Raw genomic sequence first — 24281 nt, forward strand, 5'->3', positions numbered from 1 at the left:
ATATATATATATATATATATACATAAACATATATATGCATATTCCTTTCAGCTACTATGATACTGAGGTCTCATGGATCATACACATCATCTTTCTATGTAGGAATGTAAACAAAACCGTTCAACTTTAGTAGGTCCCTTATGATTTCTCTTTCTTGTTTACCTTTTCATGCTTCTCTTGATTCTTGTGTTTGAAAGTCAAATTTTCTATTCAGTTCTGGCCTTTTCACTGAGAAAGCTTGAAAGTCCTCTATTTTATTGAAAATCCATATTTTGCCTTGGAGCATGATACTCAGTTTTGCTAGGTAAGTGATTCTAGGTTTTAATCCTAGCTCCATTGACCTCTGGAATATCGTATTCCAAGCCCTTCGATCTCTTAATGTAGAAGCTGCCAGATCTTGGGTTATTCTGATTGTGTTTCCACAATACTCGAATTGTTTCTTTCTGGCTGCTTGCAATATTTTCTCCTTGATCTGGGAGCTCTGGAATTTGGTGACAATATTCCTAGGGGATTTCTTTTTGGGATCTGTTTGAGGAGGCAATTGGTGGATTCTTTCCATTTCTATTTTGCCCTGTGGCTCTAGAATATCAGGGCAGTTCTCCTTGATAATTTCTTGAAAGATGATATCTAGGTTCTTTTTTTGATCATGGCTTTCAGGTAGTCCAATAATTTTTAAATTATCTCTCCTGGATCTATTTTCCAGGTCAGTGGTTTTTCCAATGAGATATTTCATATTGTCTTCCATTTTTTCATTCCTTTGGTTCTGTTTTATAATATCTTGATTTCTCATAAAGTCACTAGCTTCCTCTTGCTCCAATCTAATTTTTAAGGCAGTATTTTCTTCAGTGGTCCGTTGGACCTCCTTTTTCATTTGACTGATTCTGCCTTTCAAGGCATTCTTCTCCTCATTGGCTTTTTGGAGCTCTTTTGCCATTTGAGTTAGTCTATTTTTTAAGGTGTTGTTTTCTTCAGTGTATTTTTCAGTATTTTTTTGGGTCTCCTTTAGCAAGTCATTGACTTGTTTTTCATGGTTTTCTCGCATCCTTCTCATTTCTCTTCCTAATTTTTCCTCTACTTCTCTAACTTGCTTTTCCAAATCCTTTTTGAGCTCTTCCATGGCCTGGGACCAGTTCATGTTTTTCTTGGAGGCTTTTGGTGTAGGGTCTTTGACTTTGTTGACTTCTTCTGGCTGTATGGCTTGGTCTTCTTTGTCACCAAAGAAAGAATCCAAAGTCTGAGACTGAATCTGGGTGTGTTTTCACTGCCTGGCCATATTCCCAACCAACTAACTTGACCCTTGAGTTTTTCAGCGGGGTATGACTGCATGTAGACTAAAGAGTTCTATGTTCCACGTTTGGGGGGGATGCGCCAGCTCTGCTACACCAGCACTCCTCCTTCCCCAATAACCCCCAACCCGGACTGGGCTTAGATCTTTAGCAGGCTGTGCACTCCTGCTCTGATCTGCCACTTCATTCCTCCCACCAGGTGGGCCTGGGGCCAGAAGCAACTGCAGTTGTAGCTGCCCCACCTCCGCTGCCCCGGGGGCGGTGGCCGAACCTCGAACTCCTTCCACTCCTGCAGCTTTTCCCACTAACCTTCTCCGCTGTCTTTGGTGTTTGTGGGTTGAGAAGTCTGGTAACTGCCGCAGCTCACTGATTCAGGGCGCTAGGGCCTGCTCCGCCTGGCTCCTGGTCTGGTTGGTCCTGCTGCTGCCCAGGCTGGGCTCTGCTCCGCTCCCAGCTCCCAGCTTCCAGCTCCCAGCTCCGTGTGGTATAGACCTCACCCAGAGACCTTCCAGGGTGTCCTGGGCTGGAGCCCTGCTTCCCTGTGCTGTTTTGTGGGTTCTGCAGTTCTAGAATTGGTTCAGAGCCATTTTTTATAGGTTTTTGGAGGGACTTAGTGGGGAGCTCACGCTAGTCCCTGCTTTCCAGCCGCCATCTTGGCTCCACCCCCCTCTTCCTTTTTCTTTTGATTAGATTTTTTTTGGAGGGGTGAAGGCAAGGCAATTGCGGTTTAGTGACTTGCCCAAGGTCATGCAGCTAGTGAATGTGTCAAGTATCTGAGGCCGGATTTGAGCTCATGTCCTCCTGACTTCAGGGCCAGTGCTCTACTCACTGTGCCAGTTTGATTAGATTCGTAAGGCTATAGGCAAATACTTTGTCACTTGTTCTTGCCAGGTGTATCCTATCCCTGGCTGTGAGCCTCACCTTTGTGTATTTTGAGCCTTGGTCTAGAGATCCCATGTTTACTCTCACTTGCCATCTTCTTAACCTTCCTTTCTCTTCTGAAACCTTTGCCCTTGCTGGGCAGCAATGAGGGCAGTACCACCTGTGTCTCTGAGGTCTTCAGTTTCTTGCTTATGACTTAATAATCTTTGACAAGAATTTCTAGGCTCCATTTGGCCATATCCTTTGTACCTACCTGAATTGCTGAAACTGGGGAGTTGTCATCCATTTTGATAGATCTCGGAAGGTTCTCTGTCATGTCCCAGAGGACAATAGAGCTCTCGGTTATTGTCACCTTGACAAATAGCTGCCTACTTATCCCCTCACTTGGGAGTCAGCAGTCACCACAACTCATCCTTTCTTTTTCTGAGCCGGAGTAGATGAATTCTCACCTGATGAGATCCCGCCACATCCTCGTTCCTTGGGAGGTGAGCAAGTGCTTCCTCCTTAGATGGTCCAGCTCCTTCCTCTACAGAAAGAGCTCCCTTCTGTTGCTTACTCTAAGTATTTAGTGGTCCTGCTTCATCCTTTTCTCTACTCTGTTCCATTTTAGCCACATGGCTAGGAAGTGATATAGACAGCATTCAAAATAGGTTTGCCCAACTCTAAGGCTAAGGAACTTTTGACTACATTCTTTGCCTCCTACTGTTTGAGAAAAGATGTGATGGTTTCATTGAAGAAGACAGCAAAGATTTTAGGGAAAGCATGAAATGAAAACAATCTACCTCATTTCGAATGATGGCATGTGCTCACGTATGCACTTACTGTGGGAGGGATGCCATTAAATTGTTCTCCAGTGTTAAAATTTAATAGAATTTTGACACTTTGTATATTCATAAAACACAGTTGGCAAACTGGGAGTTGGAGCCTTCTTGCTTTGTCATCATTGAACTGGGTTATCCTAGACTCTCAGAATTGGAAGAGATCTCAGAAGTCAGCGGGTATCTGAGCAAGAGTCCCTTTCTCATCATAGCTGATGGTTCCCCAGCCTTTGCTTCAAAACCACCAGTGAAGGGGGAGCCCACTGGCTCTCAGGCAGCCTGCTCCACTTTGGAACAACTGGAGTCATTAGGAAGTTTTCTTCCTTACATTAAGTCTAAATCTGTTTCTCTTTATGTAGGCAACTTCATACTTCTGTCCATTGTCTTTTAACTCTGGCCTGTAATCTAAAAAAGGTCCTTTTTGTCATCCTTAGCATTCCTTGCCAGCCCCAACTCATTCTGAATTACAAGTGATTTTCTTCATCTTCTCCTAAGACAATTTATTGCATTATTTAGAGAGACCTACTGCTGGCCTAATTAAAGTGTAAACCACAAAACATATGTTTTCATTACAAGATTGATTTGAATGGTGATGACATAAAGACTAGGATTTTCTTTTCAGTCTTTGGATTATTTTCATCTTATTGTCTGTTTTGTCTCATTTTCAAGAAGCTATTTGGGGACTGAGCAAAATTGAGATTTTAGCCAAGCAGTTGGTAAAGTCGTCCATGATAGTCTTGTGGAAAATCTGCAGAGATGTGGGCTAGAGAAATACAGTTAGATGGATCTGGAATTGGTCAAATAACTGGATTAAAAGAAAAGTCATGAAGGAAGTCTCCAGTGGAGTGACCCAGGGATCTCTGCTTGTCCCTGTGCCACTTAACTTTTTAATTAATGACCTAGATAAAAGCATTATCAGATGTGCAGGTAACACAAAGCTGAGAAGGCTGGCAATGTATTGGATCACAGAGAGGAAATTTAATATGTATGTAAAATATGTAAAATCTTAGACTTGGTCAAAAAAATTAACTTGGTAAGCATATGATGGGGAAGGCATGACTAGATAGTGGTTCATCTGAAAAAGATCTAGACATGTCTGGGGCTTGTAAGTGAGCCCAGTATGGGTCAATAGCGTTATACTGTGGCCAAGAAAGGAAATACAAAAAGGCTGTGTTAAGAGAGATGTGATGTCCAGGACTATAATGGTGGTAATATCACCGGGCTCAACCATGGTTATACTACATCTGGAGTGTTACATTCCGTTCCGGGCACTCTGTTTTATGAAGGACACTGATGATATGCATCGCGTCCACAGGAGAGCCATCAGGCAGGCCTGTGAAGGCCCTTGGATTCATGCCACATGGAGATTGAGCAAAGGAACTGGGAATGTTTAGGTTGGAGGAGAAAAGTCTTAGGGGGAAGCTGATAGCCATCAAGTATTTGCAGGATGGGCATTTGGAAGAGGGATTAATTAGTCTTGTGCTGCTCAGCCCTAGAAGGCAGACCTAAGACCATTGGGTAGAACCTGCAAAGAAGTAGAATTATATTTAAAGTGTGGAAAACCTTCGCATCCTTGAGGGACCTCGTAAAGTTGAATTATATGCCTCAGGACGTGGTGGCCTCCCCTTCATTAGATGAGATCAAGCACAGTCTGGATGGCTACTTGTCAAGAGAATAGAGAAGATGCTTGTTTGTGTACAGATTGGACTAGTAACCTCTGATTTCTTTTCCTTTGAACTCGGAGATTCTGTGATCAGCTCCCCTCCAGGGCTTACATTCTACGCAGTTATACCTGCAGTAAGTGGTCCAATATCCTGCCATCTTATAACCTAAAATCCCCTCTGACTTGACTCTTCTTTCTCCTCCATTTCCCCAGAAGGCGAGGCCTCCTTTGAATAAGAACAGTAACAAAAGAAGTTGTGCTTTGGCTCCACAGGCCCAGTGTCAGGACCTGAGAAAGAAGAAGCAGCTGGAGTTGCAAATTCTCTCTGAAACCATTCAGGGCTGGGAAGGAGACGATATAAAAACCTTGGGCAATGTCATCTTTATGTCACAAGTAATGGTGCAGTGTGGTACCAACGAGGTAAGAGATTGTGACCTTGACATGACTCTTTCCTCCATCAGGGCCCAACGGGAGGCGTCTTGGTCCAGAAATTTGAGATTTACTTTCTGGCCAGCACCTTGGATAGGAGAGAAACATGAGGAGTTGGTAATTTAGCTGGGAAGGGAAAACAAGCACATGAGAAACCTCTAGAAAAAATACAATATAAAATTGCGTTCTATACCATATAATACAAGCTGTCCCAAAAGTCTTAATGTGGTTTTAAGCTTTAATAACTTTAATAGCTTAAAACCGTACTAAGACTTTTGGGATATTCTGTATATGTATGTTCATGCACATATACATATACATGTACATACATACACATAGATATGATATATAAGGGAACTATGAGGCTTTTCACTGGCCAAAATACAGCACCCAAACCAAGATGTATTGCTTTTGTTTTTGCTGCCAACACATGTATAAAGGCAGGAATTTAAGCCTAGAGGATGGAGGACAATGACCTCTTGTTTCCTTTACTTAGATCTAGGTTTTATTCAAATTCATTTACATGCCAAGCCTAAGGGGAAATTTTAGTAATTCCTAATCCTAAATCAGATAGTTGTTTGACACAATGGACTCAGACCGGAGATAGGAATGAAAAATTGAAGTAGAAATGAAAGATTTAATCTTAGCCTTAGGGCCTTCTACCTGGCTTTTGTTCAGTAGCCTCCTTTAACCCTCTGTGGGTATCCTCAGCCTTCAGAAATCCATTTTAGGAGCCAAAGAAATCTCCTAAGAGCTGTATAGACACTGGACTACAAAGTCCACATTCCAACATCTTTTGGAGATCTGCCTATCTCTGACTGTCTGTCTGTCTAGCTAGCTAGCTACCTACCTACCTACTTATTGAGCATCAGAGAGAGAGAATCTCAAAGTCCCTAAATAGTTTGGGCACTCAGCATCACAGAGATGCCGTAGTTCCATGTAAATTGGAACCATTAAGGAAAAAGGTGGGATTCAGTTGGACCTTGAAGGATGGGAAGGTTTTGGTTCAGGAAGTGGAGGAAGAGAGATCAGAGAAACTTCATTGCAAGAACTGAGGAGATGAATGGTGGCCTGATAGAGGAGGAGGTCAGTGGAACACTGGGATTGGAAGCCAGATTGCAGAGTTCAGGACAAAGTCGTTGGAAAAGAAGTGTAGACAATACAAAGAAGGCATTTGGAGGGAAAGAACTTGATGGGTAAGTGGAAGGGGTAGCAGGATGAGGTCAGGTTGAAGGAAGGAGTTGGGTTTTTAGCTTTTTTTAGGGTAGAGAAACTCTAAGCACATTTGAAGGTAAAGAAGGAATAGTCAGTGAAGAAAGGACTGCAGGTACTGGACAAGGGATAAGGCCTTCAGGAGAAAGGAAGGCCTGTCATGGACTCTCAGGCACCTGTGGGGTTAGCTTTCAAGATGAGGAGAGGCTTCCTTGGTCCTCGGACTAGCAAAAGGTCAAGAGGTTGTATGGAGAGAGAGAGAGAATGTTCTAAAATGGCTGAATTAGGGAAAGCAGTAAAGAAACATAGCAAGATGCAAACTTGCCTCTCTTTTCCAAGGCCCCTAGAAGGTCCTTGGGTATTAACTTTTTGGTAACTAAAGGAGAGTTTTTGATGGTCCCTCTCTAGCCTAGGGTTTCTTAACCCTCTCTGTGTCATGGACCCCTTTGGCAGTCTGGGGAAGCCTGTGGATGCATTCCTTCTCTGAATTGTGTTTTTAAATAATTGGAAGAAATGTTAAATTTCAGTTAGAGGTCAGTGGAAATGCAGATGGACTCTTATTCCCCATCCAAGTTCATGGACCCCCCTGATATGGAGGAGTCCATGGACCCTAGGTTAAGAAAAATCCTTTTTCTGATTGGACTCTGCCTAAGCCATTTCTGTTTGTGTCTGGATCTGTAAGTGGCTGAAAGAATAACCCTGTTCCTGAGTATTCCAGTGCATCATGACCAACCATTTATGCAAATGTTATGGTAATGAGCTTCCTGCACTATGTAATTCAGCCCTTTTCCTCTCCTCCCCCCTCCCTAGCCTAGTCTGCCTTCATTTTACCAATCTCACAAGTTCAGAAATCATTTTTCATCATATGAAATGAAATCATTGGTGAGTGTGGCTGCTCGGCCTGCTTGGTCTTAACTATGGAGAGTTTCCTAGTGTCCCAGCTTAGGGAAGTTGCTGTGTTTTTGCACATGTAATGGTTGTACCCAAGCGTCCTCCTGGTTCCTTGTCCCAAACTGAGGCCTATCTCCTGGGCCTGCCAAGGGCCATCTTTGAAATGCCAAGTGTAAGGACTCCTCAGGCGTCATCATTGTGCTTTTCAAAGGCCCAGGGGAGTACCCAGAGCAAGGCAAGTTTACACCTCATGCTGGAGCAGAAAGAGAACCTTAGTGAGGGATTCTGGCACCTTGGACAGGAGCTATGGTCGTGCCAGGACAGGATCCTGGGGTGGGGCAGCATTAGGTCAGAAAGACCTGGGTTCGAATCCTGTCTCTGATCCTTTCTTTTTTGTCTTTGTATCCTCAGTGCCTAGCACAGTGCTTAGCACATTACGGGCTTGTTGACTGACTCGCCTTTCTGAGCCTGTGTCTGTATCTGTAAAATGGAAATTATGCTATCCCTTTCACAGGGCTGCTGGGAGGCTCATATGAGATAAAGTGCTTTGAAAACATTAAAGTGCCATGAAAATTATTGTTATCTTTATAGGGAAGAGAATGAAAAACAAGAAGTTATGCTCATGTTAAAGTACAAATGTAAGAGCCCATGGCTTCATTCAGTTTTGGAGAGAAATCCCTCTTTGTTGGGGATGAGCGCTGGATTTGGGGTCAGGGGACTTGGATTTGCAAGCCACCTCTGCCATCCTGTGCCCAAGGTCCGTGTGACCTTGGGCAAGTCACTTCCCCCACTTTGGGCCTCAAGTTCCTGGCCTTGGAGCTAGAGCTCTAGATCTAGGATCCTGTGATCCATCAACTAGAAAATATTCTGAGTATATAGTATACATGAACATGGACATACACATGGACCAACACGCACACACATATACACACATACCCATCTACATCCACAGGCAATACACAGAAACACATTCATCTGTATGATGTGCACATACACATACGTGTGTATATATACTTACATATACACACATATATATTTTTAATACTGATATCTATATAGCACTCTAAGGTTATCTCATTTGGTCTTCACAACAACCCTGTGAGGAAGGTATTATTATCCCCATTTTACGGTTGAGGAAACTGAGGCAGACCAAGATAAAGTGACTTAGCCAGGGTCACACAGCAAGTAAGTGCCCAAGACCACATTTGAACTCAGGTCTTCCTAACTCCAGACCCAGCGCTTGCATCACCCTTTTGAATTCTAGACCTTCTTAAGAAACCATATCTGTTTTCTCTCTCTCTCCCCTCCCTGTACTCTAGGAGAAAGAAGAAAGATATTTCTTGTTATTTCCGAGTGTTCTGCTCATGGTATCGGCAAGTCCTCGGATGAGCGGCTTTATCTATCAGGTCAGTGGATGGTTGTTGATTTGGCTCCTGAGCAGGGCCCTGATGGAGCCAGTGTCTCTCTTCAGGTGCCCCTGCTCTGTGCATGCCAAACCTCTGTCATCATTGCCTTTGTCATCATGCCAGAGTGGCGGCAGTCTGACGGCACAGACCTCTTGCCCACCCGCCCACACACCTGGGCCTGACTTCCTTAATTGTTAGATGCATCCCATAAGGGCATATAGTCCTTAATTCAAGGCATATTTCGTTTCCTCCTAATAATCACATCCTGCGTGCTCTCTGCTCTGGCTGTCATGCTAGGCGTCCATACCGGAGGTCTAAGGGGGTGTCTAGACGGTATTAGCAGCAGCACTGGCCCACCTCACATCATTGACATTTAGAAAAGAAAAAGGTCACCTTAATGATAGCCACCCTGCCTAATTAGACTCTCCAAGCTATGTGCTTCAGGAACCTTGTTAGACTTTTTAAAAAGGTAGAGTTCCCTTGGTCTGTAATCTTGGTTCTTTCAGGGCCCTAGAAACATCCGGAACTCAAAGTCACTGGCACCTGGTAGGTAGGCCTCAGACCATCCTGACTTGTAGGAATCACTAATTAGGAATTGGCACCTGGAGCACATTTAGCTGGGGGCAGGTCTTAGGTATGTCCACTCCTGTGTGTGGTTGAGGTAAGACTGGAGAGAGGGGTCGTGCAAATTGGGGAGGTTGAGGCACTGGAGAGCCAGGGTGGTTGAAAGGGGATGGGAGCTGTAGTGGAGAAGACTGTGAGCCAGTTACTAAATTTTGTGGAGTGAAGGGAGAATGACCCAAAGGTCCACAAATGATAGCAGCCAGGACCTGGATAGGATGGAGTGAACTTCGAAGGAGGAGATACGGTTGCTGAGTGATGCTGGCAGAGGAAGGGTCTGAAAGTAGCCGTGGGCAGCAAGGAGATGCCAGTTCCCCTGGCTCTTTGTCTCTGGGGGTGGGAAAGAAGAGGCAGCCAGCCTGGGAGAAGGCACTGAGAGCAGTGCGGGCCTTCAGGAGAAAGGCAGGTTCAGGGAACACCGGAAGGTGGAAGGAGTGTGAGAGGGAACATTCTAGCATGGAGGGGAATTTATGAACCATACAGAAAGGTCCTAGAGGACACAATGGAATGCTGTGTGGGGAAGGCTAGGGACAGGGAAGAGCTATGGCCAAGCTTACTGTAACCTGGACACCCTCTCCCTGGACCCAGCCCCCACACTAAGCCTGGTCATCCCTTTCAGTGGGTCCCCAGGCCACATGGGGCAGCCCACTCTGGTGAGAAGGCAGCCCCAGGAAAGGGGTGGGATGGCACTGGGCCCTAGTGAGTGGCAGCCTGAACCTTGGGCCAGGGAATGAGATTGCCCAGGTTTACCACGGGAGGAAGAAGTGTCACATAAGTGTCACACCCTACCTCTTCCTCTTAGCTCAGAGCCTCCAGGTAGGCCTCAGTCACCCCTGTGAGTTCTAGCTCTGTTTCCCTAAATTCTCATCAGTACATTAAGAAGAGGCGACAATCAGTCCAAAATGAAATGAAGGCTGATTAATAGCCTCCCATGGGCAGTCTCTTTATTTTTTCCTGTCTTTGAGCAAATTAAAATTCACATTGGGGAGACATATTGATAAACGAAAGAGAGGCAGCCTGGCTTCGTGAAGACCCATGTTTCTGTGTCATCCTTGCCCCTACATAGCTATGCGACGTTGGGCATGTCAACCTCTCTGGGCCTTAGTTCCCTCGTCTCTGAAGTAAATGGGTGGCCTAGTTGCTCTCTGAGGCCCCGTTCAGCTCCACATCTGTGATCCCATGACCCTTGCATGAAAAGCTCAGCAGTCAGCTCCTGAGAAAATCAGGAATCATAATGAGAATGAGCAGGCCCTTGGAGATGTGGAGTCATCGGTAACCCCTTCTCATTCTGGCAGGGAAAACTCCCAATCTCGGGAATGATGTTAACAAAATTGGATGAAAGTGAAGGCAGTGACTGTTCGTTTGAAATAGCAGGTCAGTACCTCGTGGCTCCTCTACCATTGGAGGGGCGTGGGCGGGGCGTGGTGGCAAAGCCAGTGAGTCTTCCCTGAATTTCAGAGGGGCAGAAAGATGGGAGGGGAAGGAAATGGAAAGGCTCTTCCCTTCTCCTGATCCAAGACCTCCCTCAGAGATAGCCTTGTGCATGAAGTCTTCCCCCTCCTGGCCCAGTGAGAGCAGGGATCTCCGCCGCTGCAATTTCTCAGGCCTCTTGCTCTGTTTGACCCTTTCCTATGTACTCAGCCCATTCTAATTTGGATCCGTGTCTTAGGTCCTCCATTAGATAGTAAGCTCCTTGAGGTCGGGGACTCTGGGGTTGTTAGGTTTTTTCCCTGTTTGTATCTCTAGTACTTAGCACAGTGCTTGGCACATAGTGTGCCCTTGATGCCCTTTTTCATCGATTCATTCATTCATTGGACTATCTGCCCTCTGCAGAGTGCCCAGCTCATGGCAGGTGCTTGATAAATGTTTGTTGAACTTAATTAAGAGCTATTGAGGCAGAACCATGGTGACTGATGGCAGCTTCCTGTCCATTCCCTCCTGCCTGCCATCTTCAGGTGGAAGGCCTTCAAAGGCCCAAAGTCTAGGAGCAGGAAGCAAAAGCAGGCTGTGGATAGGCTTGGTTCTCAGCCTGGGAGAATGCAAGATTTGATTTTGTCTAAAATAAAATGTCCTGGGGTGGGGGGAAGGGAGGGGGAGGAGGAGGCGTGCAGGAAGGGAAGATTTCCTAGCAGTGAGAACTGTTCTTACAATGCAATGGACTCCCTTGGGGGGGGTGTGAGTCTGCTGAATCATAGAATTTTAGGCTCAGAAGGGACTGCAGTGCTCATCTGGAGGCTTTTTAATGGTGGAAAAAGCTGGAACATCTGGATTCACATCCTGCCTCAGACTAGCTGTGTGACCCTGGGTAAAGTACTTAACCTCTCTGAGGCCCCATGTTGCAGAATAGTATTCAGACTAGATTGGTGGCAGATGTTTCCATGCGAGGTATTCTCTCTACCAAAACAATTAAAACTACAAGCGATAACATGGAGGACTGACCTTGGTGTCAAGAAGCCTTGGGTTCAAGTCCCACCTTGGGTATATATAAACTGCATGACCACAGGTGAGCCCCTTCAGCTTTCAGGGCCTCAGGTAGAAATGACAGACAAATTGTCAGTCTGTCTGTGGAAGGAATTTCCACACTAGGACTTCCCTGAACTGATGAAATCATAAGTCTGAACAACCAAAAAAGCATTTAAATCTGTGATCCAGAGAGATGTTTTCTGTTGAGGTTTCACCATCTCCTTAGAGGTTATGATATAAGGAACAAAATATAAGATGTGGCTGGAAGGTAACAAGGTGATTTCTGTGACCTACAACACAGTCCTTTAGGAGAAGTTAGGAATGAAGGTTAAATGAATGAAGCATTTATTGTGCACCTACTGTGTACAAAGCACTGTGCTAGTGTGGGTGATGCCAACAGAAGAGTCAGACAGCCCCTGCTCTCACAGAGCCCACATTTTAATGGGAGGTTTCGGCTGTGTGTCAGATGGAAAGGCCCCATGGTCTCTAGGGTGCAGGGGCAAAGCAGATGGTCAAGTCTCTTCTTTAATGTGGTCCTCAGTGATAAAATGAGAGCAGTTTTGGACATGAAACCTTTTGGCAGTGCCAAGGACTTGGAAGGCCAGAACTTTTCCTTTTTAGATCTCCAGTAGCTGTGGCTGTTGCCCTTGTAGGAACAGTGGGCAGGGATTCATGGGGCTAAGAGTCATCCCTACACGACTCCTTCAAAGCAGAGGGTCATCGGTCACCTGTGATGGGGCCAGCGGCCAAGGTTGGCTCACCTCCCATATCCTCCTCCTTGCAGGCCCCCTGTTTGAGAGGATGACAGTGTTCTGTTCCAGCAGCCAGGATCTCCAGGAGTGGCTGGATCACCTGCACAGATTGATCAGGGGCACTGGTGTGGGCAGCGTGCTCGTGAAAACTCAGTCATGGAGTGCCCCATCTGTAAGCACTGGGCTAGGTTCTGCCCCTGGGGAGTCTGATGAGGTCCAGGTATCGATGAGTCGTCCTGTGTGTCGAAGACTTCTGAAAAGCCGCCAGCATGTGGCCTGTGTTTGTATATTGCACCTTATGCTGATTTTTGGCAGGCAGGAAACTTCCTAACATAGACGATGAGACACACTAATGCACAGCCCCCAGTAGACATTAGTTCTTAGAGATTTGTAGTTTGGCCACCTGTAGCTAGAAACACACCGTAACAGCAGCTAACAGCTCATGGTTTCCAACAGGAGTTTCTGCTTGGGAGCGTCTGTGAATGAGCTAGTTTTACTTGTGAACAGTCACAAGGCCAATAACAACAGTAACTCACATCGCTATAGAGCTTTCTAGTTCTAGTTCCTAAAGCCCATTTCTCACAGAAACCCTGTGGGGGTAGCTAGCACTCATGTCATTAGGCCCATTTTACAGAGGAGGAACCTGAGACTCAGCACGGTTAAGCAACTTGCCCAAGCTCATCCAATGAGCAGGTGGCCAAGCCAGTGTTTGAACGTTATGCTCCGACTCCACTTGAGTGGTGCTTCTCCTCACTGCTTGTGCCACGTCCTCTGCTGCCTCACCCTGGCTGCCCCTTTAATTGATTCTTTTGCTCAGTAGGCTATCCTTCAGTAGACAGTTTAAAGGGAACCAAAAAGTGGTCAGAGATCACCCCCTGCAGGAGCACCCCCAAGTTCTGCAGTCCCCAAATTCAGAGTAGTGAGATGATTTCTCTACCAAATGAGAGGCTGTGTCTTGGAGTGGGTTCCGAAGTCAAACTCAGGAGACCAGTATTCCCCGGATCTGCTCAGTTTTCTTGCCCCAGGAAATAGAAATCTATAAAAATTTTTTTTTTAATTGAGAAAACAGATAATGGATCTCTTGGATGGGTTACTACATTTAATACTGTCCACATGGTAAAGCAATCCCATCTGGGATGGGAAAATTCAGTGGTGAAACTCTATGAGCTCATTTTCCCGCACATACACGGGGTAACTTGTCTTCCCCTTTCCCTTTTGTGGGGTGGACTGGGCCAATGTGGTAGAGCCAATGAAACCACCCTGGGCAAGCACTTCCTAACTCTGGGCCTCTGTTTCCCCACCTGAAAAATGTGGTGGGGGCTGGTGGTGGCCTAGATGCTCTCTCCGGCTGTTCTCTGTTCTGTGCCTATGACTTGTTCTCTCCCCATATACCTTATGGTAACATTGCCATGGCAGAATGACAGCATCTCATGAGCCATTTTCCTAGTCTTCTAGTGCTGCCGGACAACCTCGAGGAGCCCTGGAGCCTCCCCCAATTCAAAAGCCCTGGAGCTTAAGTTGTCTCAGACCTGCACCTCCTCTTAGACCTTCAGCAGCTCTAGGTTACAAAGAGGTAATCTCGCTACAAGTGGGCTATTTCTTCATGCTGAGAAGGGAGTTTCAGGGCTGTTTTCCTTTGCCAGAGGGTCACTGGGGAGATGGACCAATGTTGCTGGGATCCCACACACTTTGCTCAAGCCCAAGTGGTAGCCCTTCATCATCTCCACTGGTAGATTTACTGACTTCCCCGCAGGCTCCCATTCTGTGTGCCCTGCTTATTTGGTAGGTGCCTAGGTGCTAAATGCAAGGGCTTCCAACTGCAAACTTACTTGGGATCTTTAATGAACTACCAAACTTTAAAGTGATCCTTGTAATTCATGATGTTGGACAAATAAGAAACAGAGGCAGCCTAGCATGGTGAAAAAGGGTGCTGGATGTGAGGTCAGGGCACTTGGCTTCACATCTTGAGTTTGCCACTCACAAGCTGTGTGACCTTGGGCAAGTCCCCTCCCCTCTCTAGGTCTCAGTTTCCTTGAGTGGGGCTGAATTGCTCCTCTGAGCCCTTTCAGCAACTGTTTCTCACCTCTAAACATGAAGACTCTGGGAGGCGGGCAGGGGGCTGGGGGGGGTGTGGAATTGCTCATGAGTCACCCGCTTGGAGATGGCAAAGCATCAAAGTGCATTCAGATAAGAAGGCCAGAAGAGGGAAGGTCAGGATTGGGAAGTCAAGGCCCAATATACTGCAGGAGGCAAGGAGAGAGGATTCTCTGTAAGGGCTTTCACAGAAGAAAAGAAGGGGGAAGGGAGCCTCTTAAAGTTAAGCCCAGAGAGCCTGCTGGGCTTGGGGGATGTGGGGATTTCACCCTCCTGTTCCTGTTCGGGTCGTAGCCAGGAAACCCCAGTCACTAGCTGACGTAACCTGTGTTCAGTTTTTACCTTTTCCAGCCCGTCGGAGCCTATTTCCCTGACCTGTTTCTAGTCTTGGTTTCCGATTTCAGAAAAGGTGCTCAATCACAAGTAAAAGTTCCTTTTCCAGGTCTGATTCAGTGTTGAGTGCACCTGTTTTTGTCAGCTGGAAGCAGCCTTCTTGGGGTGGGGAGCTGGGGTGGGGTGAGGGAAAGTGTCCCTCTGGGTGGCGGTCAGGTGGTAGAACATGGTTTAGATCCATTCCACGCCACTTTCATGTAAGATCGGACATTTGGCTGTCTTGCCAAATGTGTGGCTTCAGCACTCAGAGCAGAAAAGATCAGAAGAAATCAGGGGCCCCCTAGGACTCACTGATCTCTTTTTCAAAGTCAAAACCTGAGTTGACTCTTCAGTTTACATGGGTCCTCAGGAGGGGGACTGAGAAACACTTCATTTGCTCCGGCTTCCCCCAAATCATCAGGGGTCCTCTTTTGAAGATGACCTGAGCACAATGGGCCTATGTTTCCCAGCAGTCTCTCTCTTCCTTGTCTCACTTTTAAGTATTCTGTGTCCGTTAAGCCATTAAAACGGGAGAGAGCATGGGCAGGAGTCACATGGGATGGGCAGGCATCTTTGGAGGGGCCATGAACGTCAGTGGTAAAATGGTTAGGCTCTGGTTAAGGTAAAGACCCCCAAATCCCTCTGCACACAACTAATCTATTAAAACTTCAGGCATGAGTCTTTTTGTCCCCCTGCTGGAGGGAGTGGGTTAATGTCTTCAACATCTGGGATTCTGCACGGAGCTGTATTCATTGGGCTAGTGCATGATTTTCAATGGAAAGCTAACGGGGAAAGCTGTGAGGGTGGCAGTGCCCATTCCTGAGGGGCTAAGGGCAGCACTAACATTTCCCTTGGCGGTTTAAGATGATTGCGCAAAGGACTTGGCTGGTGTAACAATCGACCTTTCTCACGCTTCTCTTCTCTTTCTTTACATATCCCTTTTTAGAGGATGTCTTATATCTTAAAGGTAAGGGTAGCAAGTGTCCCCGCGGCCTTACTGTGACCTCCTAATGCTTGGCCTGCCCTACTATATACCTTCTCTTAATGCATGAAGCGCTTCCCCTCTGTCAGTACTTGAGAATGTAAGCCCGCCACGGTGAGTACTTGGGAGATCTGTGCTAATCTGGCCTATGGCCTGCTTGCTAAACGGTCCTAGAAGTGCTGCGTGGCATTCCCTCCCCCCTGCCTCCCCCCCTCCCCCGCTCCCCCCATTGTTTTCAAGTCAGAAAGGGTTAACCGTGGCTGGGGGAGAAAATGGGGTCTTTCAGACCTTCCAAAGGTAGCACGTGATTGAATGGCTGTGGGAGGGGGTTGGACTGGGGTGGAAGGAAAGCTGGGACTGAACCTGTCATTTCATCAGGGTAGGGATCTCCCCATGTGTAAACTCCCTCCACCAGTACAGATTGGCAACTCATCTAGAACTTATCTGCCAACCAAGGTCATAGTGAGTGTCAGAGACAGGATTGACAATATACTGCCCTCCAGGGGACGGGACCTTGGGTTCCCTTCCAATTCTTGGATCCCAATCAATTTCTTCATCTGTGATGATGCACAGACTTTTTGTATCTACTTTGTGCCAGTTTCTGATTTCAACTTCTGAATCAGACCTAAAAATCTGTTCCTTTTCTGCCTGTTGACATGGGAGGTGCCTGTTCAAAATTTGGCCAGATACGGCTATGTAGATTCAGTCACTCAGAGAGAGTTTGGGGAAACGTTGCTCAGGCCACCAGAAGCCAGTCCTATGCACTAAGAAGTTTTTCTATTGAGTTCCTGTCTCTGACACATTGGTGGAAGTCACTTAGCCTTGAGGCAGTGAAGCCTCAGTTTCTCTATCTTGGCATGGGGGCTAAAGAAGTCTTACCAGAATGAATCCTTTAAACCTGCTTGAAATTTCCCGCTAACCCCAAATCCAGGTCTCTGGTTACGACAGCAGACATGAGTCTGCTGGGGAATCCTGCCATTTCTCTTTCTTTGCAAGTGGCATCCTTTGGGGACTAAAGGGCATCACCTTTGTGAGCCTCTCTAGCCACCCTTCTGGGTGCTCACCCAGAACGTGGGTGGCCTCTCTCTTCAGTGGCTTCAAGCTATCCCGCTGCCCTAATGCAGATAACTGGGCAAATGCAGGCAGGGGCCTTCTCTTTGTACGTATTTGTCTTTTTGACCTTGGGTTCTAATTTTTTGGAAGGAATTAATATATCAGGAACATTCTGTCCCTCACAGGATTCCAGCAAGAGCCCTAAAACAATGAAGAAATTTCTCCATAAAAGAAAAACGGAGAGAAAAGCATCGGAGGAAGAATACGTCATTAGGAAAAGTAAGTGCTGTGGGTGGGCGGGCGGGCAATGTGGCCTAGGGATCCTCAGTTCTGAGTAATGCCACCTGTGCCCACTCATACCTACAACTCTAGGAATGAGTAGAACCAAAGAGTGGGCATGGCCATGTACTGGTGGAGGAAGCAGGGACTTTTGAATGTGAGGGGGAGAAGGGGAAGAGGAAAGGAATAAATGTTTATATGGTGCCTACTGTGTGCTGGGCACTGTGCTAAGGGCTTTACAAATATGATCACATTTGATCTTCACAACAACCCTGGGAGGGAGATGGGGGAAACCAAGGCAGGCAGAGGTCAAGTGACTTGTCCAGAGTCCCACAGCTAGGGAGTATCTGAGGCTAGATTTGAACTCAGGTCTTCCTGACTCCAGGTCCAGTGCTCTATCCATGGGCCTGCCACCTACTTATCTCTTTAGAGAAAAGTATGGATGGTACCCTGATACTAGTATTGGACAGTGTACAGTGCATGTGTGGGTACCTCCAACAAGGTAGTCACATGAAAATTCCATGTGGTATTGTGGGAGTGGGCATGGCATAGTGCCTGGAGCTCTGGACTTGGATCCAGGAAAACTTGAGTTCAAATCCTCCTTCTGGTACTATGAGACCTTGGGCAAGTCACCTCCTTTCTCTGGGCCTCAGTTTCTTCCTCTATAAATTGGGGAGGTTGGACTTGATGACCCTGGAGGTCCCTTTCAGCTCCAGCTCTATGAGCCTATTACCCAGTGACCCTCAGCTAAAGCATTGAGGCTTCCTTGTCCTCAGGCTTCTCAACTGTGAAATGGGTGAGGGATGGACTAGATTCAGGGCTTCTTAAACTTTTTCCACTCACGACCCCTTCAGCGCTTCTTAAACTGTGGGTCTTGAAAATGAAACTAATGGGAGACAGTGGGAAAAGTTAGCCCAATTTGGAGTTAGGGCATTGGATTCCAATCTTGACTTTGCACCTTTCTACCTCAGGTGAGCCATTTCTCTTCTTGGGGGCTTCAGAGGTTGTGTAGCATAGTGGCTAGAGTGCTAGATTTGGATTCTGGAAAGTCTGGGTTCAAATCCTGCCTCTGACTCTAGGTGATCATGGGCAAGTCCGTTCATCTTTCTCAACCTCAGTTTCCTCATCTGTAAAATGGGTTGGTGAAGAGATCAAATGAATGACAGGATATATGTAAACTGCTTTGCAAACCATAGAGCGCTATAGAAATGCTAGCTATTATGATAATGGCTTTAAGTAGTATCAGTATATATGGACAAGCCCAAGTCTCACACAGTAGGTCCACATATAGCATCACCTACAGAGTTGAACACAGTGGCCAGAGGTCGCTGCATGCTAATATGTGAAATAGGAGCATGATACAGCAAGAAAAGCACATGAGGCCACTAGGCATGGGTCATAACCAGCACATTATAACACAGCCCAGCCACAGTTGGTCCATGTACCCTGGCAATGGGCACTGTCTGGCTACACAGGCAGCTGCTTCTCTCCTTTCTTCCGAAGCCCCTTCAGGAAGCTTGGTCCCTAACCAAGGCCTTCGACTGTGACCCCTGAGTCTGTGGGAGGCCACCACTCATCATCAGCATCTCTGCTGTTCCCAGGCTCGCTGGATGCACTGCATTCCCTAAGACCTTCTGTAGCTGGAATATTAGGTTGGAAAGGGGCAGCTGGTTACCTGTAGGCTTTGACTTCCCACCACAGTGTAAAGATAGGGGGTGGCCAAAGGGGTGGAGAAGTAGCTAGGTGGCACCATAGTGCACAGAACACCGGGCCTGGAGTCAGCAAAACTCTTCTCCCTGAGTTCAAATCTGGCATCTGACATGTACTAGCTGTGTGACCTGGGTAAGTCACCGAACCCTGTTTGCCTCAGTTTCCTCATGAGTCAAATGAGCCAGAGAAGGAAATGGCAAACTCTCTAGTATCTCTGCCAAGAGAACCCCAAACACCTGGAGGGTGGGGAGAGGCATGATGCCTTTGAGCCCAGATGCTCTCTTGTACCTTATGGGCATCCCAATCAGATGTCACTTGGCTTCATTTTTGTAGGGAATCTTTCTGGATGCAGGGGCTGAGGACACTCTAGTGTTCTGTGAATTGCCTCAATTTCCTCATCTGTAAAGTGGGGATCATAGCAGCACTGGCTGATTAACAAGATAATAATTGTGAAACCCTTAGCACAGTGCCTGGTACATAGTAAGCGCCATGTAAAGGTTAGCACTTATTAATTGCCTGAGAAGTTAGCCACAGAAATGTGGCCGTCACTGGGGGGGAGGGCTGGACTTCAAAATCAGTCTGTCCAGTGTCTCCCCAGCAGTGACAGGGCAGGCTGCCCATTGAGGCCTATGTTAAGGAGTGAGTATTACCTCTGGGCCAGAGAGTTCCTGGGCCTCTACAGGGCCATGAAACAGATGGGATAACCCTTGAGGGTTGGCTCAATCCATCGAAGTCACATCTTGGGCTCAGGTGCCCTCGGAATCCCTAGGTTTGGTTACGTGAACGGCCCGTCCAATCAGATCCTGCGCCGGCCCCAGCCCCCACCCCCTTCCTAGGAGTTCACATAAATGTGTTGTTTCAAGCCTCACAGAGTGCTTTTCACTAATTACCTCACTCGATCCTCCTGACCACTCTGAGAGGTGAATGAAGTGATGTGCCCAAGTGAGAAGGGGCAGATGTGGGATTTGAATCCAGGTCTTCTCGGCTGGGGATGGTGCAGGAGGAAGAACACTCAGAGGAGCTGGGTTCAGAGTAAATCACTTCATTCATCTCTCTAGGCCTCACTTTCCGCCTTTGTAAAGTAAGGGTGTTGGACATGGATGGTCCTTTTAGCTTGAGAGCTCTGACTCTTTGTTCCAGAACTCTCTCCACTCTGCCCATGTGGGGCTCAGGGAGCGATGGGGAGAGAGCCCTGGCCTTAGAGTCAACCAGATCTGGTATTGCATCCTGCCTTAAAGACTCAGCTCTGTGACTCTGGACAAATTCTTTTGCCTCTCTTAGCCTCAGTTTCCCTGTCTCTAAAATGCCAATGATAATAGCATCTGCCTCACAAGATTGGCCCCTCTCTCCATCACCCAGGCCGACATTGCCCTACTTTACTCTCATGTCTCGCTTCTCACAACATGAGTCGGGGTTCGAGACAGTTGTTATTATGGTTGTTATTGTTATGATACTGGAAGCCTGGCATGGCCATTGCCCTTGTCTCCCACCACAAGCACCATGGCAGGTCCTGCAGTATAATGATGCCCAAGACGGAAGCTGGCAGGGGAGGGGGCAGGTGAGTCAGGGGTTGTGCTGCTGTGCTGAAAGATGGATGGAGTGAAATGGGTGGAGGTGACCTTGGAGCTGCCATTTAAAGGAGGACTGGGATGAGGAGTCAGAAGGCCAGGGTTCTGTCATTTACTACCTGTGTGATATTGGGCATGCCATGCCTCTTGGGCCTCAGTTTTCTCATCTGTAGACTATGTGACTTCTGATGTCCCTTCCAGCTATAGATCTGTAATCCTGTAACCCCTCTGGGCTTCAGTATTTTCTTCTGTAAAATCACAGAGGAATGGGAATACACTTGAATGACTTCTGAGGTCCCTGTCCACTCTATCTATAGTCCTATGAGGCTCCTGTGATGTGACACACAGTGGATGAGAAATGCTTTCCCTTCTGCCAGGGTCTTTAGGAAAAGGGGAAGGCCTAGCTTGGTGCTGGTGCAGCCCCAAATCATGGGTTCTCCCTGATTCTCATCAGTCAGAGGGACAGTACCCCATGGCTTAGGCCCAGGGCTTCTTTGGAGGGGTGTTTGCAAAGTGATTGCTACTTCTCTTCTGCCAGGTACAGCAGCCCTGGAAGAAGATGCCCAGATCCTGAGAGTGATTGAGGCCTACTGCACCAGTGCCAGTGCAGGCCTTCAGCAAAGCCATGCCTCAGGTAGGTATTTCTCCCCCCAGGAATGTATCCCTTGCTCCCTAACACTGGGGAGCTTCTCCATGATGACTGCCTCTCCCAAGATGCAGAGCCATGTCACTGGGTGCATAGTGTGACTGAAGCGGTCGTCAGGAAACAGGAGTAGTGCAGGCTACACGCAGGACTGGATCTTGAAGATAAGGCTGTTGTAGCAACTCAGCCCTTTGTTTATACGTTGCTCAGCTCCACCTAGAGAGAGAGGCAAAAGAGTATAAAAACTGGAGGTGATAAAAATGAAAAAGACAAAAAAACCCAAACTTTTTTTTTAAGTGCTCTTTCTTTGAAGTGTGCAGATACCTTAACCAGCTCTTGTTAGGAATTAAAGAGCCCAGAGAGTGCCTGTATCTGTGAACAGATGCTAATCTCATCTTCTAGGCACATTTGGAAAGGAAGTTAAAATACTATCTTTGATCAGATGCACATTTTCGAGAACGAGGCTTGATCAAACCCCGGCTTTAGAGCTATTCTGAAAATCTGGAAATAGTGCCTCCTATGCAGGGGCTGTTGGAGAAAGGGCAAGAATTAAGTCAAGGAGAATCAACCTTTGGCCTGACAACGGGCAGGGGCTGGTGGCATTGGCAAAAGTGTGTCAACCATCCTTTCAATTCCCACTTAGGTTGTTTTTCAAGGGTTCTTGTTCCCCGAAGCCATAGCAGTATGAGAGACATAAAATACTGGTCCTGCACCCACTCTGGGCATTGAACTGTGCTAGGCACTGGGGGAAGCCAAAGGTCAGTGAGAAGGAGGGTTCCTTGCCCTCCTGGCACTTACAGTCTAGGAAAGTATGTGAGCAAATGCTAACAGGTATTTGGTTAAGACTTCTCTCGTGACTTCTCTGTCTGAAAGGTCAGAAGAGTGAGGTAACATAGTCTCTTGGGATAGCAAGTGACCTTCCCATCCTCCATCCTCTGTTTGTTTGTTTTTTAATGGGGGAATGTTTTCTCAATACTCATTTTTTACACTGCTGTCACTTCAGTGACTTCCCCAGTGCCATAGTGGAACCCTTCCTTGTAACAAAGGAGGACAGTTAAGAAAAGCAAACGGACAGCTCATCCATGTCTGACAAGGCATGCTTTATTCTGTACCTGTGGCCCTCCATCTCTCTGTTCAGAGATGGGAAGTACTGCTGTGCCCTTTGACGTCGGTGTGATATGTGTGGACTTGACAGGCCCCTGAGTCGGTGCATCAGTTAGGTGTTCTTGGGCATGTTGCCCTGTACGTTGTAGCCTGCACACTCCTGCCCCAGAGCTCATGTTTAGGCATAGCAGAAGGGAGGTGGCTTTCTGCACAGCATTTCAGCTCCTGCTCCTTTTCCTCCTTCCCAGGTGCCCGCAAGGACTCCATCCCACAGGTCTTACTCCCAGAGGAAGAGAAAATTATCGTGGAGGAGACCAGAAGCAATGGGCAGACAGTTATAGAGGAAAAGTAAGTTGAGTGGGAGGCCCTGGATTTAGTGTGAGGGGCTTGGAAAAGCTTTCCAGCTCCTCATGTGCCTGATCATATCACCTCGTAGGGGGTTGGGAAGTGTGGCACCCTGGGAAGAGTGCTGGATTTGGGGTCTAAGGACTGCTGCTTGGTGCCTGAGAAATGAGGAGGGCAGACTAGCTAACCACCAAGGTCTCTTCCAGTTCTAAATTTCCTGAAATTTTTGCTGGGCCAGCGAGGAAAATGTCTAGCTTGTTTACATGTTGGAGAAGTGGAACCCCCCTGGGAGTGCAGCGGCGTCTTGGTCCCCCCTCTCCCGCTTCCTTTGAAGCCCTCCATTGAGCACAGAGCCTACTGTCTGGCGGTTCTCCCCGAAGGTCTGTCCCAGACGCAGGCTGTGAGGAGAATCATGGCGGCCTGCCCATCCCAGGGGATGTGTGAGCAGTGCGCAGTCAGGCTTATGAAGTCCTTGGGGGCCTCTGATAAACACATTTACTTTGTGGTTTGAGTCAGTGGTAGAAGGGAGGTTTGAGTTAGGGGCAGCCCTCCATGGCACGGTTCTTCCTCAGGCTTGCTCTTGATGACAGTAGCAGTGCCATGTGCTTTGAAAGGCGATATTCCCATCTGTACTGTGCTTCAGCCAAGTTTGGCAGTGTGCTGGTGTCAGAAGTTGGGCTGTCTGGTTACTGGGTGCCTTTTGGGGACTTTGGGGCAAAATGTCTTTTTTGGGAAGATCATAGAAAGGCAGAGCTAGAAGGGGCCCAAAGATCCAGTCTGCTGCTCCAAACAGGGAAGCTACAGTCCCTGCAGTTTTCAGGCCTGCCTTTCATCCCCTCCACGCTCTTTGCAGCATTTTCCAAGGGAGCCCTTCCCTAGTCCCCATCGTTGCTTGCTTTTGGTTCTTCATGTTTCTTAAAGTACTTTATACCCATCATCTCCTTTGATCTTCTGGGGAAGACAGAACAGGGATTATCAACCCTGTTTTACAGGTGAGGAACCTGAGGGCCAGCAAGGTCAAGTGACTTGTCCAAGGTCATACAGCTGGCATGTGGCAGGACTCAAACCTACATCTTTCTGACTCTTCTGTCTGGTGCTCTTCCCAATGGGAAAAGGCTAAGGAAGGTACTGGGTGCATCAGTCAGTCAACATTTATTAAGCTCCTTCTATATGCTAGGCACTGTGCTAAGCACTGGGGATACAAAGAAGGGCAAAAGACAGTCCCTGCCCTCAAGGGGCTCACAGTCTAATGGGGAGACAATATACAAACAACTGCATACGAGCTGGAGCTCAAAGGAAGCCAGGGAAGCCAGGAGGCAGAGATCCTCGAGTAGGGAGAGCGTTCTAGGCTGGGGGCATGCCAGAGCAAAGGCCTGGAGTTGGGAGATGGCTTGGTATTAGAAACAAGAAGCTAGGCAAGAAAAGGAGGGACACTAGGTGGAAAGAGATGTCAGGCCGGGGAGGGGAGTTCAGTGACTGGACAGGTCAGTGTGGGGGAGGGGCCCAGACCTTATGTGGGGTGGGGGGGGTCCCTTCTGTCCTGCTGCATATGTCTGAAACTATAAAGAACATGATAAAAATGGTGGGGTTTGCAGAACAGGAGTGAAATGATCTAGGGTTTGAATTGATGTTCACAGCTGTAATTTACCCTGAAGACTATGAAACACTGACCCAATTTCACCTGTGAGCAGCACTACTCATACTCTGC

The 24281-nt window shown here is 47.3% G+C and overlaps 1 protein-coding gene across 6 annotated transcripts in view; it reads left to right on the forward strand.

Annotated features, from left to right (window-relative positions):
- ARHGEF6 (Rac/Cdc42 guanine nucleotide exchange factor 6) overlaps positions 1-24281 on the forward strand; it is a 116719-nt gene that overhangs the window by 89463 nt on the left and 2975 nt on the right. For 2 of the 6 annotated variants that reach the window (XM_036739974.1, XM_036739980.1), the window contains 9 exons: positions 4923-5069; positions 8501-8587; positions 10504-10582; positions 12456-12643; positions 13871-13996; positions 15836-15856; positions 17110-17203; positions 21020-21115; positions 22477-22576. In XM_036739974.1, coding sequence (XP_036595869.1) covers positions 4923-5069; positions 8501-8587; positions 10504-10582; positions 12456-12643; positions 13871-13996; positions 15836-15856; positions 17110-17203; positions 21020-21115; positions 22477-22576 — 938 coding nt within the window. The remainder of the gene's footprint in view (positions 1-4922; positions 5070-8500; positions 8588-10503; positions 10583-12455; positions 12644-13870; positions 13997-15835; positions 15857-17109; positions 17204-21019; positions 21116-22476; positions 22577-24281) is intronic. The other 4 variants (XM_036739977.1, XM_036739975.1, XM_036739978.1 and 1 more) reach the window with 4 other exon arrangements.

The sequence above is a fragment of the Trichosurus vulpecula genome, chromosome X, assembly GCF_011100635.1.
Source record: "Trichosurus vulpecula isolate mTriVul1 chromosome X, mTriVul1.pri, whole genome shotgun sequence".
NCBI classification, from domain to species: Eukaryota; Metazoa; Chordata; class Mammalia; order Diprotodontia; family Phalangeridae; genus Trichosurus; species Trichosurus vulpecula.